The 16,430-nt window shown below is 39.8% G+C and overlaps 1 protein-coding gene across 6 annotated transcripts in view; it reads left to right on the top strand.

Moving 5' to 3' along the window:
- arhgap24 (Rho GTPase activating protein 24) overlaps nt 1–15,721 on the top strand; it is a 76,852-nt gene extending 61,131 nt beyond the window's left edge. For 4 of the 6 annotated variants that reach the window (XM_007558895.2, XM_007558894.2, XM_007558896.2 and 1 more), the window contains 7 exons: nt 2,424–2,546; nt 7,934–8,141; nt 9,964–10,096; nt 10,870–10,943; nt 11,019–11,140; nt 11,208–12,405; nt 13,295–15,721. In XM_007558895.2, coding sequence (XP_007558957.1) covers nt 2,424–2,546; nt 7,934–8,141; nt 9,964–10,096; nt 10,870–10,943; nt 11,019–11,140; nt 11,208–12,405; nt 13,295–13,559 — 2,123 coding nt within the window. In that variant the 3' untranslated portion in view covers nt 13,560–15,721. The other 2 variants (XM_007558897.2, XM_007558899.2) reach the window with 2 other exon arrangements.
- The last annotated feature ends 709 nt before the right edge of the window (nt 15,722–16,430 follow it).

The raw sequence follows: 16,430 nt of genomic DNA, 5'->3' as shown, positions 1-16,430 counted from the left end.
ATAAATATATTTATACAAGTGAAAATGGATTAGAACAAATGTAGTGTAGCACAGCTTAACAAATTATTATCAATAATAGTAATTGGGGGGAGCTCGGGTGCGGACACGACTTCTGGGCCCTGGAAAAACTTGCTACGGCCCTTGGTGACTCTCTCTCCCGGTAAATCTGACAGTGTGGATGCGCATACTCATCGATACTTGATCGTTTTCTCATTCTACTGAATCCAATAACTGATCTGCCACCTAGCGGCGCTGATCACGTGGTGAACTCCGGGCTAAAGTAAACGCGGAGCTCCGGGTCGCGAACAAAGTAAACCTGGAGCGGCGGAGCTTTGAGAGCAGCTGAAGAAACACTCCCATGTGCGAGCACAAGTGAGCGGCTCTATTACCCGGTTAGTACATGCTTTACTGCGGGTTACTAGTTAAACTGAAACATTGTTCCGTGTCGCTGCTTGGAGGGATATGGAATGAAATGAAACTGTGGATTTGAGGAAGTCAGGAGGTGAGCCGGAGCTGCCTTTTGTTTGTTTTTCACAAATGGACGCGTTCAGTTATTACCGGGAACGGATTTTTATATGTTTAATACAGATAGGATGTCTGCTGGCATTTGGGAGGGTAGAGACAGGCGCCTAGTGAAGTTTAATGCCTCCACTGCAAGGTGTAGGCTAATTAATTAATGAGAGCGCTGAGGACAATCAATAGCTGGGGGCGACTAATCGCTGGACTAGAAGGAGAAACCATTAGACTACTTAGACTTGATTAAATACCTCCATCTTGGACACACAGCCATCAAGAAGAACAGAGCGAAATTGTTTTCAGTATTAAAGTTAATAAACTCGTTTTTTATTGTGAGGTTTGGCTCAAAAATGTTTTTTTAAATAATAGACTATATATATATATATATATATATATATATATATATATATATATATATATATAAAACAAAAACTAAAATATATGCATAAAAATATACATTTACAATAAATCCATTGTTTTTAATTTTATTTGCAAAACTCATGAGTATAGTTATTTTATTATTTGCATATCAATATGTTTGCATGTTAACCAATAAGGTGGTACTATTTTATGAACCATAATAATTAGGAATTTATTTGATATTTATGTGCTATACTATATGTGTATTTTCATTTCTGGAAATACATTAGAAAGTATTTATTGCATTGTGATTTATTTATTTACACTGATTTTTTTTAAGTTTAGCAAAGGTTTCAAAAATGTTATTATGACCTTTGATCATGGATGTCTCACATGGAACTCTTGAAAATGCATTTTAAGTTAAGTAAAAATAACAACAAATTCCACCTGCCTGACAATGTAAAACAATATTTTATATAATACGCGAAACAGTTTTTACATGTGATAAACAGTAAAGTCTGACTTCAGATTAATTTTGTTTTGTTTTTTTTCTAACCTGGAGGTAATATCACTTTAAGTGTCTTATTTTGAAAGAGCCTAGATTGAGATTGTGAAGGGAGCCCTTGCAGATGTTAAATGCTTCATGCGGAGAACATATGGTCTCTTGAAACCGTTAATGAGATCTCATCAGGGCTGACAGTGAGCGTAAATTTCACTGTCAACGTTTACGTCTAAATTTAGTCTGGCTCTCCAGCCACTCAGGGTCTTTGAACCCCTAAGCTGGTATGGCGTAATGCGTTGTTGTTTTGAACCTATCAAATTAGCGGTATCATTTGCAAACAGGTTTCAACTGCAGAATTAATGACTCATCATGGAAATGTTGAGTTTTGAAGTTGTTGTATTCATTGTAACCCGGTGCCCTTCCCTGTTGTGTTCGTGTCTATAAATAGTTTTTGTTTGGCACCAGCAGACCCCATCCTGGGATACAATCAATGGATCAGGGTCCCTCACAGTCAAAGGCATGATTAATCCAGCTGGTGGTGGGTCGAGTTATTAGTTGATTTCACCTGAAGTGCATTCCTGTAAAAGAGCTGGGGTCCTTTGATTGTTCGCCATCTTGAAAAGCCACAAGTGTGTCTATGCTTTTTTAAAGCACATGTTACAAATGGACAACGTTTTGCAATTTTCTGCAGCCATGGTTGACATATAAAGATCCAAAACAACTTCTATATTTTAGTGGCATGTTCTCCTGTCATTCTCATATTTAAGAGTGGCTAAAATAAACAAGCCTCTGTGTCACATTATAGCCACACTTTAAGGAAACAGGAAGTAATGCATTAAAAATTAAAACATTTTATTGGAAATGTTACAAATTGGGAATGTTTGCTCTGTCCCGTAAATCCATTTTGCACAAAGAGATCAACGATGATGATGATAGACACCAGATAATTAAGCTTGTTTCAATAATGTTACATGTTTTTCTCTCTCTCTCTCTCTCTCTCTCTCTCTCTCTCTCTCTCTCTCTCTCTTTTGTTTTTCTTGAACAGGAGGAGATAGAGAGCGGATGACAACCAACCATGAGACCTACCTACTTATGGCCAGCACCCAGAATGACATGGAGGATTGGGTGAAGACGATCCGGAGGGTCATCTGGGCACCTTTTGGTGGAGGTTAGCATGAATGCAGCCCTTTTTTTCCCCTTTATCCTATCAGCAGTAAGTGAAGTTGGGAGCAACGCTGTGATACACCTGAGTTATACTTTCTGTTTTTGTCCTCACAACAGCTTTTCTTGACAGAAGATTATATGAGTTCAATGTCATGAGGGGGTCAGTCATGCAAATCTTAGCTTTTGTAACTTTTTATGCATATGCACATCACAGGACAGGAATAAAAACACAGGACAAATATCTAATCTGAAGTGTTGCGTACCTAAAGTAAGACTCTTGAGGTTTGTTATTAGTTGCCTATTAGGACTGTACTTTCTCTATGTAGCTACTATTCAGTAATATTGGATGCGTCCCTTCTCCAACACACCTGAATCATCAAATAATGGCTCATCACCAGACATCTGCAGAGCTTAAAGATTGAAAACTGATGAGGGAATTCAGCTATTTGATTTAGGTGTGTTGGAGCAGGGATGTGCGGTTTCTCTATCTGGATTCTTGGAGATGTGGTTACTGGTAACAATCCTGTATTTTTGTTACAGTTTGGGAAATTGTTATAATTTTTAGCGGTTACTTTGTATTTTTGGATGTTTGAGATTTGACTTTTTTTTTTTATTGAGCGCACCTGAATTTAAGTCTGAATTCTTAACTTTTATTGGGTGAAATGTCGTGTTATCTAGTTGAATTTTTACCTTTTGTTGATCATATCCCATTAATTAAAATGTTTTTTTTTTCTAAGATTTGGTTTAAGCATTATCTTTTTCTTTTTTTTAAGGATTTAGTATCTTTTTCTTTTTTTTAAGGATTTAGTTCAGGAAGAATTAACTACTTTGTGTTGATGCAGCTAAAGTCCTTGGACATGCTGCTGGGCGTCCTAGGAAAAGAGTAGGATTTCTGCCTGTCTCAGGAGCTGGAAAATGTGCAGCAACTCCCGTTGGAAATCGTAGCGTCATCCATCATATTTGTTGGGTTTTTTTTTTCCTCCATCGTCTCTACCAAACAATGTAATAGGTTTTCAACAAATGTGTGTCAAATAATCAATAAAACCCTGTCACTGACAAAAAAAAAGAACAAAAAAAAGATGCCGTCCATTGATGCTGTAATTGTTCTGTGACTTTGTTGGAATTATTCTGCTGATTATCGAGTCTCCCGCTGCGTCGCCGTGGTTTGTTATTGACTGTCCTGGCAGACACTGGCCTAGATTGTGCATCAGCGGGGCACAAGTGCAGCGTTTGTAACCAGACAGGCAGTTCAGACGGCCCTTCATTGACCAACAGAATAGATGAGGCGGAGTTGGCCCCTCTGTTTTCAGTGCAGGGAGTTTGATGTCGATTGCAGTTGACTGCTTTTCAAAAGGACGAGCCATTTGTCAAAGATGCCACAGGAAAGGTGGCTCCATGTTTGAGCCTCGTCGGGCTCACACTGGCACGCCTACACACACACACACACACACACATTCACACGCAGACATCCGCAGAAAGATCACACACATCAGCCATTAGCCATTTTGCAGCAGCAGCAGTTAACAACTGAGCCCTGATAGGCTGATTATGACTGCTGAAAATTCATAAAAAAGTTTGCTCCAACGAGGCTGCTGGAAAAAGAGAAAGAGACCAAAGTACTGACAGCTGGACAAATGCATTAAGTACTGCTCAAAGTGAGACAAGAAAGGACGTGATTGGGGGAAAATGTGCAGCTGTGGATTCTCTATCTGGATCCTTGGAGATCTATTTCATGGTAACTACCTTTTTGATGATTTGTATTTGGGAATGTTTTTTTGGGAGATTTTTCAGTTGCAGGAGATTGGGAAAGAGATGTATGATGTTCTTGTCTGAAGCTATGTTTTTAATGTAGCTGAACAGAGTGACGGCTCTAATTATCTTTTTTTTGTTTGTTTGTTTCTCCCTATTTTTTCTTTGCTTTTGTTGTTTGCTGGTTAAGAAACACACTGCCCCTTGGAGACAATAAAGTTTATCTTATCTCTCCAAAANTTAGCCATTTTGCAGCAGCAGCAGTTAACAACTGAGCCCTGATAGGCTGATTATGACTGCTGAAAATTCATAAAAAAGTTTGCTCCAACGAGGCTGCTGGAAAAAGAGAAAGAGACCAAAGTACTGACAGCTGGACAAATGCATTAAGTACTGCTCAAAGTGAGACAAGAAAGGACGTGATTGGGGGAAAATGTGCAGCTGTGGATTCTCTATCTGGATCCTTGGAGATCTATTTCATGGTAACTACCTTTTTGATGATTTGTATTTGGGAATGTTTTTTTGGGAGTTTTTTCAGTTGCAGGTGATTGGGAAAGAGATGTATGATGTTCTTGTCTGAAGCTATGTTTTTAATGTAGCTGAACAGAGAGTGACGGCTCTAATTATCTTTTTTTTGTTTGTTTCTCCCTATTTTTTCTTTGCTTTCGTTGTTTGCTGGTTAAGAAACACACTGCCCCTTGGAGACAATAAAGTTTATCTTATCTCTCCAAAAGAAAATTGTAATTTTCTAAAAAAATACTTTTAAAACAGCATTTGGCTTGAGTTTGCATTCAGTCTTCATCACCAACTTGTAAAAATCCTAAATTTTCATGAGTTGTAGCTGTTCAAGAAATGTAAATTTGTTTTAAAAAAAGCACTTAAGTCAGGAAAATTATTACTTTTTCACTTCAGCTCTGTTGCTATGTTGAAAATCAAACTTCAAGGTTCAATGATGTGAGAGCAGCTTGTAATTTCTTGTGTTACCTAATAGCCATCCTGGTCCCTCAACATAACAGGCCGGCTAGTTTCCCCACCTCTAATTGGAGAATAGGTATCGAGATGCTCCCATCTTTCCCAGGTTTGAATTTTAATGCAAATGAAACAAAATATAAAGGCTTCCACTCTTAATGGATATGATTAGGAATACATTATTGTAGAGAGATAGCAAGTAAAGGCTTCAACTCTTTTTCTCTGCTATCAAAGTTAAAACTTATATTCACAAAAGACTGATTTGGCTAGTTTATGCATAACATTGCAAAAATAATACAAAAAAAAAAAACTGGCAGGACTCATTTTAGGTCAACATTGGTGTTGATGCTTGCTTCTTTTGTGTGACTGTCGGGGCCTGAGAGGTTTGACGGAAACCCTCGAGGGCTCGCAGGCTGTCTAGAGGTGTCACTCCTCTGTGATGGTCTGCGTTTTAAAGTACAACCTGTCCAGAAGGAACAGCAAACATGCAGGAAAATCACACTCAGAAGCATAAGCTGTTCAGCACACACTGGAAAACATTCCTTCACTCATGACCGGAACGTCTGGAGGGATGATCTCGTTTTCAGTCCCTTTTTCTCTTGCGCGGTTGTCGATACGGGAGGATCTACGATTTATTCCCAGGGTGGACGTTAGCTTATTTTTTTTTTATTTTGAAAGCAGAAACTCAACTTGAAGTAATTCTTTGAGGATATTTTTAGCGTACGTTTCAGCCATTTTTCAGTTAAAAAATAACCTAACGCTGTTTTAGCGTCTGATGGAAAAAGGAAATGGAAGCATTCTTTGCTTCATTGCTGCTTTAGTTTTCTTTCATAACTTTGTAGAAGGATTTTTTTGGGGGGGAGGGGGAATGCAGGTATGCATGCGCCTGAAGATCTGCAACTGTGTTGTCGTACCATAAATTTATTAAAAGACATTTTTTTCAAGAAACTGACTGGATCTTTAATTTTTAAGAGAGGTGAGTTTAATAACATATGTAATATTGTCAGAGAAAAAGGTGTTTAGTGCAGGATCCAGCACGAATCGACGAGTCTTTGTGATGCAGAGGAAAATCGAAAGGGAAATATGTTTTTAAGTGTTTTCATGAGTTATTCTGCTTTTGTATAGCTTGGGGTGTAAAATGTGTCATGTGTACATTGGCCCCTGATAAGCCTTGTCTAATTTGGTAGTGTGCCTGGTCGTAGCACGTCCACGTGTCTGAATGTGTGCGAGTAGCTTCTGTCTGGAGACTGAAACAAATATGCAAATCTAAATCTCTTTGTGAGGCAGCCTTAATCTCCTCCTGTGCTGTGTTTACATGAGGCGGCTGCAAATGGCAGCCTGCCTCAGACAGAGGGGAAGTGGTGTTGATCTGAAAGTTGGACTCAATCCGTCCAGGTGTATGACTGATTTTTTGTTGTTGTTGTTTTCATTCTGTTTGCAAGTTGGAAAGACAACACATGTTTTTGTAGCCATCATCAAGCTTTTGGCATAATTCAGACTGGATATTTGATAGCGCTTCTTGTCTAAATTTGTAGCGCTCATTTTAATTAGATGGTTTCCCGAGGCGGATGGGACTTTTAAGTAAAGTCCAAAAATTTTGATTAAGGCTTTAGTTTGGCTTTTGGAAAACCATTCCACAAACCTGATTTGTCCATTCCAAAACCAGACCAGGGATATATTTGGATTAATTGTCCTGGTGCAATGCTTCATTTATCCGTCTAACCCAAGCTATTAACCTCGGTGGTGGTGGAAAGTGGCTACTTTCTGCTGGAACATCAGTGGCAGCGTCTACTGTGAAGCAGAGTTATATTTGCCGTAAGCTGACCGAGTTCTCGCAAAGAAAGAAGCCTCTGATCCAAAATGGACAATTTGAACCTTGACTAAGATTTGCAGCCGTTTGCAATGTCAACCCAGTTTCATTTTGGATTAATACTTTATTCTCATCAGATAAACATGAACCCGTTTGACCAAAGTGGCAAGAAGTATATTTGAATGACCCAAGGTTAGGGTTTCCAACCCAAGGCTGTGTCACAGTTTTCATTGTTGCCATATCTAATAACATATTTTAAAAAAACTCTTGTTGAGTGGGTTTAATTAGAAGACAGTTTCTAAAATGTCAACTCTTGTATCTCTGAAATATGTCTGAATAGTGTGTGAGTTTTAGGCTCAAGAGATCTTAGCCATGTAGTCACTGTCCTTTTTGTTTTTTCCACATTGAGTGATCAATTGCTCATCTCAAAGAGACATTTCACTGTCCTGTGCTTACTTACCCCCAAGTGGTCTGCTGACCATAAACTGGAATAATAACACTGTCATCAGTTTCACATTCAGTTTCAAGCATCCAGCATGTTGAGATGAGTGAAACATCTACTTTAGCGAATCGTGAGATTAAGTTAAGTGGTATTTGAGTCTCAGTTGGATTCTGTAGCATATTCTTCCTATGTATGTCTTTTACCACTGTAGGTTCTTCTCATAGTTTGTTTTTACATTTTAAGTCGCCTGTATTTGTCTTTATGTTGCCCTGTGGATTGACGAGCAACCTGTCCAGGGTGTACCTTTCCACTAAATACTAAATACTACTGATAGGCAGTGATGAATATTAAAAACAATTGTTTTGTTATTCAGCAAATATTTATTATAACAAATACATCTCCGCCACTTCTTCGCATTCTCCAGGGATCTTCGGCCAGAAACTGGAGGACACGGTGCGGTATGAGCGCCGGTTTGGGAACAAACTTGCTCCGATGCTGGTTGAGCAATGTGTGGACTTCATTCGCCAGTGGGGTCTTCAGGAAGAGGGTCTTTTCAGACTGCCTGGACAGGCCAATCTGGTCAAAGAGCTTCAGGACGCCTTCGACTGCGGGGAGAAGCCCTCGTTTGATTGGTAAGAGAAGAACATGAATGCAACTGACTACACTAAGACTTTCATTTAGTCTCCACTGCTGTGACAGCATACTCATATTCCTAGTTTGAATACAGAAGCATGGGCACTGGTCATTTTACGCTAAAGAGAAGTGGTTTAATTAAATGCACTTGCTAGCATAATCCTCCTTAGTGTAATAACTAAAAAACAAGCACACTTAAAAGTGCCTGATCATAATATGCACATTAATTTTCTTTAACCTGATAATCATCCATGCATCTTTCAGGGTGGTGGCTGAAGCACCTTTCATGTAAAATCCTTTATTGCATTTCAGTGGCAATGACTCCATCCATCTCTCCCCTGATTAGCCTCTCTAACCCCCTGCTGGCCTCGCCACCTGTCGCCTGTTGGATCGTTATCATCTCTAAACCCAAATCCTTTTCTTTTGTAGGATCACCTAAGCTTGCCAACGCAGCCTTCATTTCACCTCTCAGATCCTTTTCTCGTTTCCTTTTTCCCTCTGGTAAAACGCAGGGTTCTTGCATGTGTCCCGGATTCATGCTTTGCTTTTTAATCATTTGAAACTTAGCATGTTGAATGTTATGCTAAGACTCTATGGTGCTTCAATTTCAAGAAAAAGACATACTGTTTTACATTTTTTTCGTGTAGACGTTGCAATAGTCCATTGGCGAATTGAGCAAATTAAATAAAATATTAAATATAAGGGGAAAAAAATAAAAACAAGAATAGCTCAAAGTCCCTTTTCAAGCTTCACAGCTTCATGTTCTTCATGCCTTTATTTCAAGTTCTGCACTAAAGGGACACTAAATATAAGTCAGAGGTTGTAGTTGCTCTGTTTTAGTGACATTTAGGACAGGCGCATCAAAACAAAGCCAACTATATTGATGCCCAAATGAATTATGCTGGTGTTTATCATTTACACATGGAATTATCCATGTGTAAATGATAAATGCCAGGCAACCAAAGAGCACAAAGTGCAATGCTGAGTGTAAGATTTAAATATCTTGTGATAAATCTCTGTGGTCCATGATAGATAGAGTCTAAGATGTGTAAGGTGAGCAAATAGGATCACATACATGAATAATAATTGGCACACATTAACATGGTAAGAAGACACCGATCTTGTGAATCCACATAAGGTCAGTGACTGTATCTTATGTCGACACAGCAGCAATTTATTTGAAAACAACAAACCCTTGAATAATCTCAAATGTGACCTGCAACACCAGGAAACAGTGATTGAGTGACAGAAAGCAACTGCACTTAACAACATAGAGACAGAGAGATGCGCCAGTAATACTATAATAAGGTCTACCTCAAAAAGGGGTCATTAACATTGAGCATACTAACTGGAATCCACTAAAAAAGCACCATCTGGTTCCATCTAAAAGCCTTTGACATAAGTATCATGATCCACCTTGTCAAATACTTCCGACAAATCTTTAAAAACTGTAGCACACTAGGCATTAGCGTCCATTTTTCATATAAAATTATATAAAACTCTAGTGCTGCGCCATTTGCTAAAAACAGACTGTTGTGGAAATATGATTAATTAAAAACCACCACCTAAAGACTGGGTTTGACACAATAAGCAAAAACATCTCAGTTAGCAATTTTTTTTTTTTTTTTATCTGTACTTCTTTGTTGTGGATTTAATGCATGTATTAAACAGAAACACGTTGATGTGGTGTTCAACTCTGAAAAGCGTCTTACATCTTTCTAAACAGTTACTTCTGTTTAGAAACATGATACCAAATAGGCCTTATCATAGCTTCAGAGTTACCACCGTCTTGCTTGTTGTCACCACTTTATCTGTCTACAGTAACACAGATGTGCATACGGTAGCGTCTCTGCTGAAGCTGTACCTCAGAGAACTACCCGAGCCTGTCGTCCCCTTCCAGAAATACGAAGAGTTCCTGGCCAATGCCAAACTCCTCGGCAAAGATGATGAAATGGTAGGAAATGAAAAATTATGCTTTTTTTTTTTTTTTTCTTTGTATATGTCCCGTCACAGACTTAATCCCCGTGTCCACGCGTAAGGTAGGTTACTGATATAAAGTGAGCTCTGAAAATCCTCGCTTTGGTCCCGTTAAAGCTGATTTATGTCCACCGCAGTCCGTGCACCGCTCTGCCTCACGCAGTGGTGCACTTTCCCTGATGTGGCCCACATAAACAGGATTTCTCTTGCATTGTAAAACACACTTTGTACCAGATGTTCTATGCCGTTCAAAACAGTTTATAAGTAAGTCAACATTTTTGGCTACAACATTTTTGTTTGCAAATCCCAACAACATATCCTGAACAGCTTCCCTCATTTTTTTTAGCCTTCTCCTGACTTTAAAGTTAAAAAGTGATTAAGTGGGGGGAAAGCTCTACGTATACTTCAAACGTACTCCTTGAATGTTTTCACATTTTGTGGCGTTACAATCACAAACCTCAGTGTATTCACTGTGTGATTGTATGCAGCAGACTACCAAAAGTTCTTCATTATCCTGAAGTGGAAGGAAACCAGTCAATGCTTTGTTAAATCATATTTTGTTATATTTACACCTAGTAGACCTTTGGCATACACATCTACTAGCTGAGTAAGAGACATCTGTTTGATCATAATTTACATTTCACATATAGATTTTTTTTCTTTTTTCTATTTCTTTTTTGTTTGTTTGATATAGAGTTGTGGTTTTTGACATTTTAAGATTTTAACATGATCAACTTCTCTAACCTGCAGGGTACGAAGGAACTGAAAAGGCTTGTGGAAAGTCTACCTCCAGTAAACTATAACCTCCTCAAGTACATCTGCAGGTATGTGTTAACGATAGATGAAATTCAAGCCATTGGAAGTGGTTATGAGGTATATATGTTTGTGTTTTTTCATAGATTTCTTGATGAAGTTCAGTCATACTCAGGAGTGAATAAAATGAGTGTTCAGAACTTGGCGACGGTCTTTGGGCCAAATATCTTAAGGCCAAAGATTGAGGATCCGGTAACAATCATGGAAGGTCGGTGTTAAGAACGTCTGTCTGTTATGGTGTTTCCTTTATATAATGATCTCTTTTTTTTTTCCAGGAACTGTCCTGGTCAAGCAGCTCATGGCTGTTTTGATCGGCCACCACGACGTGCTGTTCCCCAGAGATGAAGACGAGCCCACAGTTCTCGAACTCGCCAACAACAACAACATCGAACCGCTGAAGGGGCAAATCCCCACAACTACCTCGGCCGTCAGCGCCCTGTCTCAGAATGCAGAGAACAACAACACGCAGCTGATGCGGCAGTGTGTTTGGGACACCGAGTCTCGGTCGCACCGCCAACAAGTAGACAACACCGGGTCGCCGCGGTCGGCGAGCCCGAGGACGGTTATCACTGGACGCTTTGAAATGACGCGTAGTCCGCCCCTCATGGTGAAGAAGAACCCAGCTTTCAGTAAAGGTAGTGGCATCGTTACTAATGGTTCCTTCAGCTCCTCGCCCCCAGCAGATTTCGATAAGACCCAGAACCTGACCGGAGGCGGGAGTTTGCCCATGCGTCGAAGCGGGGCGCTTAAAGGCCCGGGCACAAAAATGGGCACCAGCGGGGTGACAAGTGGAGGCAGTCCTGCTGCGAATGGGACGGGTGCTCTTCGACTGGGGATGTCGGGGTCCGACGTAATCACAGGAGGCCCGACCAGCCGCAACGGTCTTTGGGTACAAAACAGCTGCGTTGCACTTCGGGAGAACAAGACGCGTGACGTCTCCAACAACGGGGATCAAACGACCAATCAGAACCGCCTGTCCACGTACGACAACGTCCAGCTGAACCATCAGAACCTGCAGAACCAGATCACCAGCATGTGTCTGAACACCAGCTGCGAGGACAAGCAGAGCGTGGACAGCGCCACCTGGTCCACGTCCTCCTGCGAAATCTCCCTCCCTGACAACTCCACCTCCTGCCGCTCGTCCACCACCACCTGCCCAGAGCAGGACTTCTACAGCGGACAGTTCGGAGACCTGGATGGACCAGCTCAGGAGGGAGCGCCTCTGCAGTCGGGCGGCGGAGGAGGAGGAGGAGGAGGAGGAGGAGGAGGAGTAGGTGGTGGGAGGAACAGCAGCAGGGAAGGGAGCGGAGATGGAGCAGGGGGGAGCAGTCGCGGCACCAGCAGCAGTGATACCAGTGAAGGTTTCACCACTGGGAACGGACCTGGGAACCACAGCGCTCTGCACAGTCTGGTGGCCAGTCTGAAGCAGGAGATGCACAAACAGAAGACAGAGTATGAGGCCAGGATCAAAAGGTGCAGAGTCCATTTGTAACCGTTCTCTTCCATTAGTCGTTCAAATAGCTGCTTCATGCTATTTTTGTGAGTTAAAAAAAAAATGACTTTTTCAAAATCACAGAAAAAGAACGTGCAGTAAGCAGGTTCTATAAGTGTACCCTTAAGTTAATACTTTGCTGAAAGGCGTTAGGATTCAGTTTCAACATCGAGTCTTGGGGATCTAATAGGTTTTTGGTTTTCTACAAAATAACAAAAAAAAAAAAAAGTAGCACAGTTATTTAATTTTTTTCGTTGTTTTAAAATCATTGTCATGTTTGGCACAAATGAACTTTGAATCAGTGAAAATCTTACATCTTATCCCATGTGTCAAAAATTGCTATATCAAAATGTAAATAGTCATGATAAATTAATTATAAAGTCTTTAGATTATAGACATTCCAGCATTTCCATCCATATGTTTACATTTTTCTGGCATTTCTGTTTATGTTGTTACCTTAATACTTATTTTTTGATACTAACTATTTTACAGTAACATCTTTATGAATACTGTTTATTTATTTAATTAGTCACTACTCACTCCACTTTTTTGGATTTTGCTTTTGAATCTTTCAATAAACAGCCTGGCAGTTTTACCTCCTGTCATCAAAAAGGACATAAACCAACATTGGAGGCTTCACAGTGTAAGACTAAAAACCCATGTCAAAGACACTTTGATGTCAAAGTGTGACGGGTGCCCTGATTTATAGAAATAATTAATTTCATGAAGAAAAATAGAATAAGTTGTAGATCACTTTCTTTTTCCACAAGTTTTTTTTTTTTTTTTCCTGTGCCGAGGTGGTTTGTTGATAGAGATTGCTCAGCTATAATTTCTCCCCATGTTATTATTATTATTTATTTTTTTCCCCAGCTTGGAGCAGCGCAACCTGGAGCTGGAGACGGAGATGGTGGGCCTACACGAGGAGCTGGACCAAGAGAGAAAGAAGTACACCATGGTGGAAATCAAGCTGCGCAACGCCGAACGGGCCAAGGAGGACGCCGAGCGGCGAAACCAGATGCTGCAGAAAGAGATGGAGCAGTTTTTCTCCACGTTCAGCGACCTCACGGCGACTGGCAACAGCGCAGCCGCAGAGCCCCGCCGACCGGACCGAAACAACGCCATCTGGATACAGTGAACGGCAGACTGTGGTTCACTTATTCATTTCGTGGATGTGAATGCCGATGGGACTTGAGACAGGATTAGGATGCTGACTGAAGGATGTTTGGACCCGTTTTATATATTAAAAAATATATATAAAATAAACGTCTACAGCTATAAAAGGGATACCTGTGTAAATACAGACGTCACCTGGAGTGATGTCAGGCTTACCTTATATTTGTACATAGCGTTATTTAAACACCTCATGGACACTTTCTAACCTTCTCAGAAACTGCTGTGGTGCTCACTCACTGGGAAGTGGAATAAAGAAAAGCTTCATCAGTGTGCCAGTAAACTGTACATTTTATGTGGGGAATGTAAAATGTGAAAAAAAGAAAAAAAACATGGAAAAAAAATAACCTCAATCGTGGACCTAAAAATAATCAAGTGATGCTCCTCACCAGTTTTATTCATTTCTTATTGCCCTGTTGTGTCATTCTGCGTGGGCTCATGTTCATAGGGGGGAAATGACGCAGACGACTGCAGTCAAATGTTTGTAACTGAATCCGCCACTTAAATGTCCGTGATATTTAAGCAAAGTTGTCATGGTGACATGTTTTATATCAGGATTGTTTTTTGTCCTTGCACTTCTATGTTTGTCCAGCCTCCTCCAGTTGGTACTGAATGTTCTGTCAGTCAATCTGCAAACCATGTTAAACTGGTGAGTGCATTGTGTATTTGCTTGTACTTCTGTGTAGTTACATTTACTCATGACCAAAAAGGAAAAAAAAAGAGAGAACCTTTCTGTAAATTTTATTTTTTATTTTTTTGCTAGGTGGTTGAAGACACTACTTGTTAGTCTGCACTGTGGTTTTGATTGTTGTTTAAATGGCATGATAGCAGTTCAAATGGAGGTTTTGTAGCTTTAAAAGAAAATGCAATTTAAGCCTGGCACAATTGGGTCAGTTGCATAAAGTGCCAGTTAGAAGTTTACTTGCGCTCATCGTTGACCAAGCATGGCATATTCATTTTTGGGCTTTTAATGATGGATTTGAATTAATCCTTCCTCATGGTGGAACGATTATCCAACAAGCCTCGGTAAATTTTTCTGTAGAAAACAAGCTTCTGTCAATGCCAATATCGTGCTGATAAAACAATGCTTCAACTTGCTTATAGTGGTATATTTCAAAGCTTTTATGTATAATGTTGACATGGAGTGAAGGAAATTCACAATAAATTAAAAGTTGTACATGCACTAGTAGAGTTTCAAGCTAGATAATCATTCCACCTTTGTGACAGAACACTGTAAAAAAAAAAAAAAAACATCATTAGGGGCCCCACACTTAATACAAGATGTACGCCCGTAATGAGTGTAAACATCTGACTGGCACTGTCAGACATGTAGGCAATAAAAATTTGTCCAGAATACCGAATTTGAGGAGAAAATATACCTTTTCACTTCAAGAGATATGTAGCAAATTCTGATTTAAACTGATTGACTAAGATGCCAGTTGTAAAAGACGATTGTATATAAACATCCATCAGGTGATTTTTATCCTAACCTACAGCACAAGCGCAAAAGGTGCAGCTGGATAATTACCAACACAACTGTTTTTAACTGTGAAAAATAAAAAAAAATCTGACTGGAGCAAGAATTTCATCAGCACCAACGACATTAAATCTACTGGCAGATGACGAACGCATGAAGGTGCATGGGGTTCACCAGGGGTTTGTGTACAATAACCGAATATGCGTCTAGTGACTTTTTCTATTCACCAAGTGTAATGTATGTAGCTTCAAACCAAACGTCTGCACACGGTGTGGATTTGCTAATGGGTACAAGTCCGGTCGTGTGAGTCGTGAACGCGCTTAACGCTTCTCCACCAGAGGTTGTTCCCCATTTTAAACCTGCTGCTGGTCATTGCAGGACATCCGGAATGTGTGCACAGAGAAAAGAAAGTGCCTGGACAACCAAATAAAGAGAGGGGACTCTACGCTTCTCACTTCACACTCTTCGTCGGGAAATAATAGGCTTTAGCCCAGCTGACTGGTGCCACCTCACTCTGTGAATTCCACGCAAAGAGCAGATAATGGACTGAGGTGATGGCGGATACTGAAACTCATGCAAGAAGTGATACTTGATGTTCAAAAGAACCTTGAAAAGACATGACATTATAAATAAAAATGCATTTCCTGTGAGTCTTGTGTCACTTCTGGGTGTCTTTCAAAGAATAAATGTTTACTTTTTTATAACTAGAAGACTTAGAGTTGGATGCTACTTATATATATATATATTATAGTGAAATTTGAAAAATGGTGCTGTGTCACAAAGGCAGAAGCTCTAAAATGTCAAAAGGATGCAGTGCACACCTTATTATTTTTATGTAACTTCGCTAATAAAACAAAATCAGGACATTAGCTATTTACAGAACTATTAATCAAGCAACACAGGAAGTATATTTATTGCATATACATTTTTATCACCAATACTAAAGATTCTTATTAGATTTTGACATGAGGGATTGAAGCAAATAATAAAAATGTATATAAATACTTTCTCACCCTAATCCATTTCTCACAAATCCTTCACACCCTCAAGGGTAATGTGACTCAACATGTCTATTCCATTCCAAGGTGATGTACATGCTTTTCTTTTAAAAGTTATTGCACTTGCCTTGATGATATGATACGCTAACTGAAAACTAATTCCCAATGTAAATATTGAAAATTGGCACCCCATTATGCTTGCTAATCACCAATGCAGCACTGTTTGATGCTGAGGAAGTGAAAACGATTGCATGTGGCACTTCTAACAACTTTACACTATATTGACTTTTCCAGGAATCCCAGGAGACGGCATGGAAACTTGTCTGCTAACTTAATAAGAGAACACTAGAAGACTAAGGAA

Source organism: Poecilia formosa, unplaced genomic scaffold, assembly GCF_000485575.1.
Source record: "Poecilia formosa unplaced genomic scaffold, Poecilia_formosa-5.1.2 Scaffold100, whole genome shotgun sequence".
NCBI lineage: Eukaryota > Metazoa > Chordata > Actinopteri > Cyprinodontiformes > Poeciliidae > Poecilia > Poecilia formosa.
Note: the sequence above shows the minus strand (reverse complement) of the source record. Positions and strands in the feature narration are given on the sequence as shown.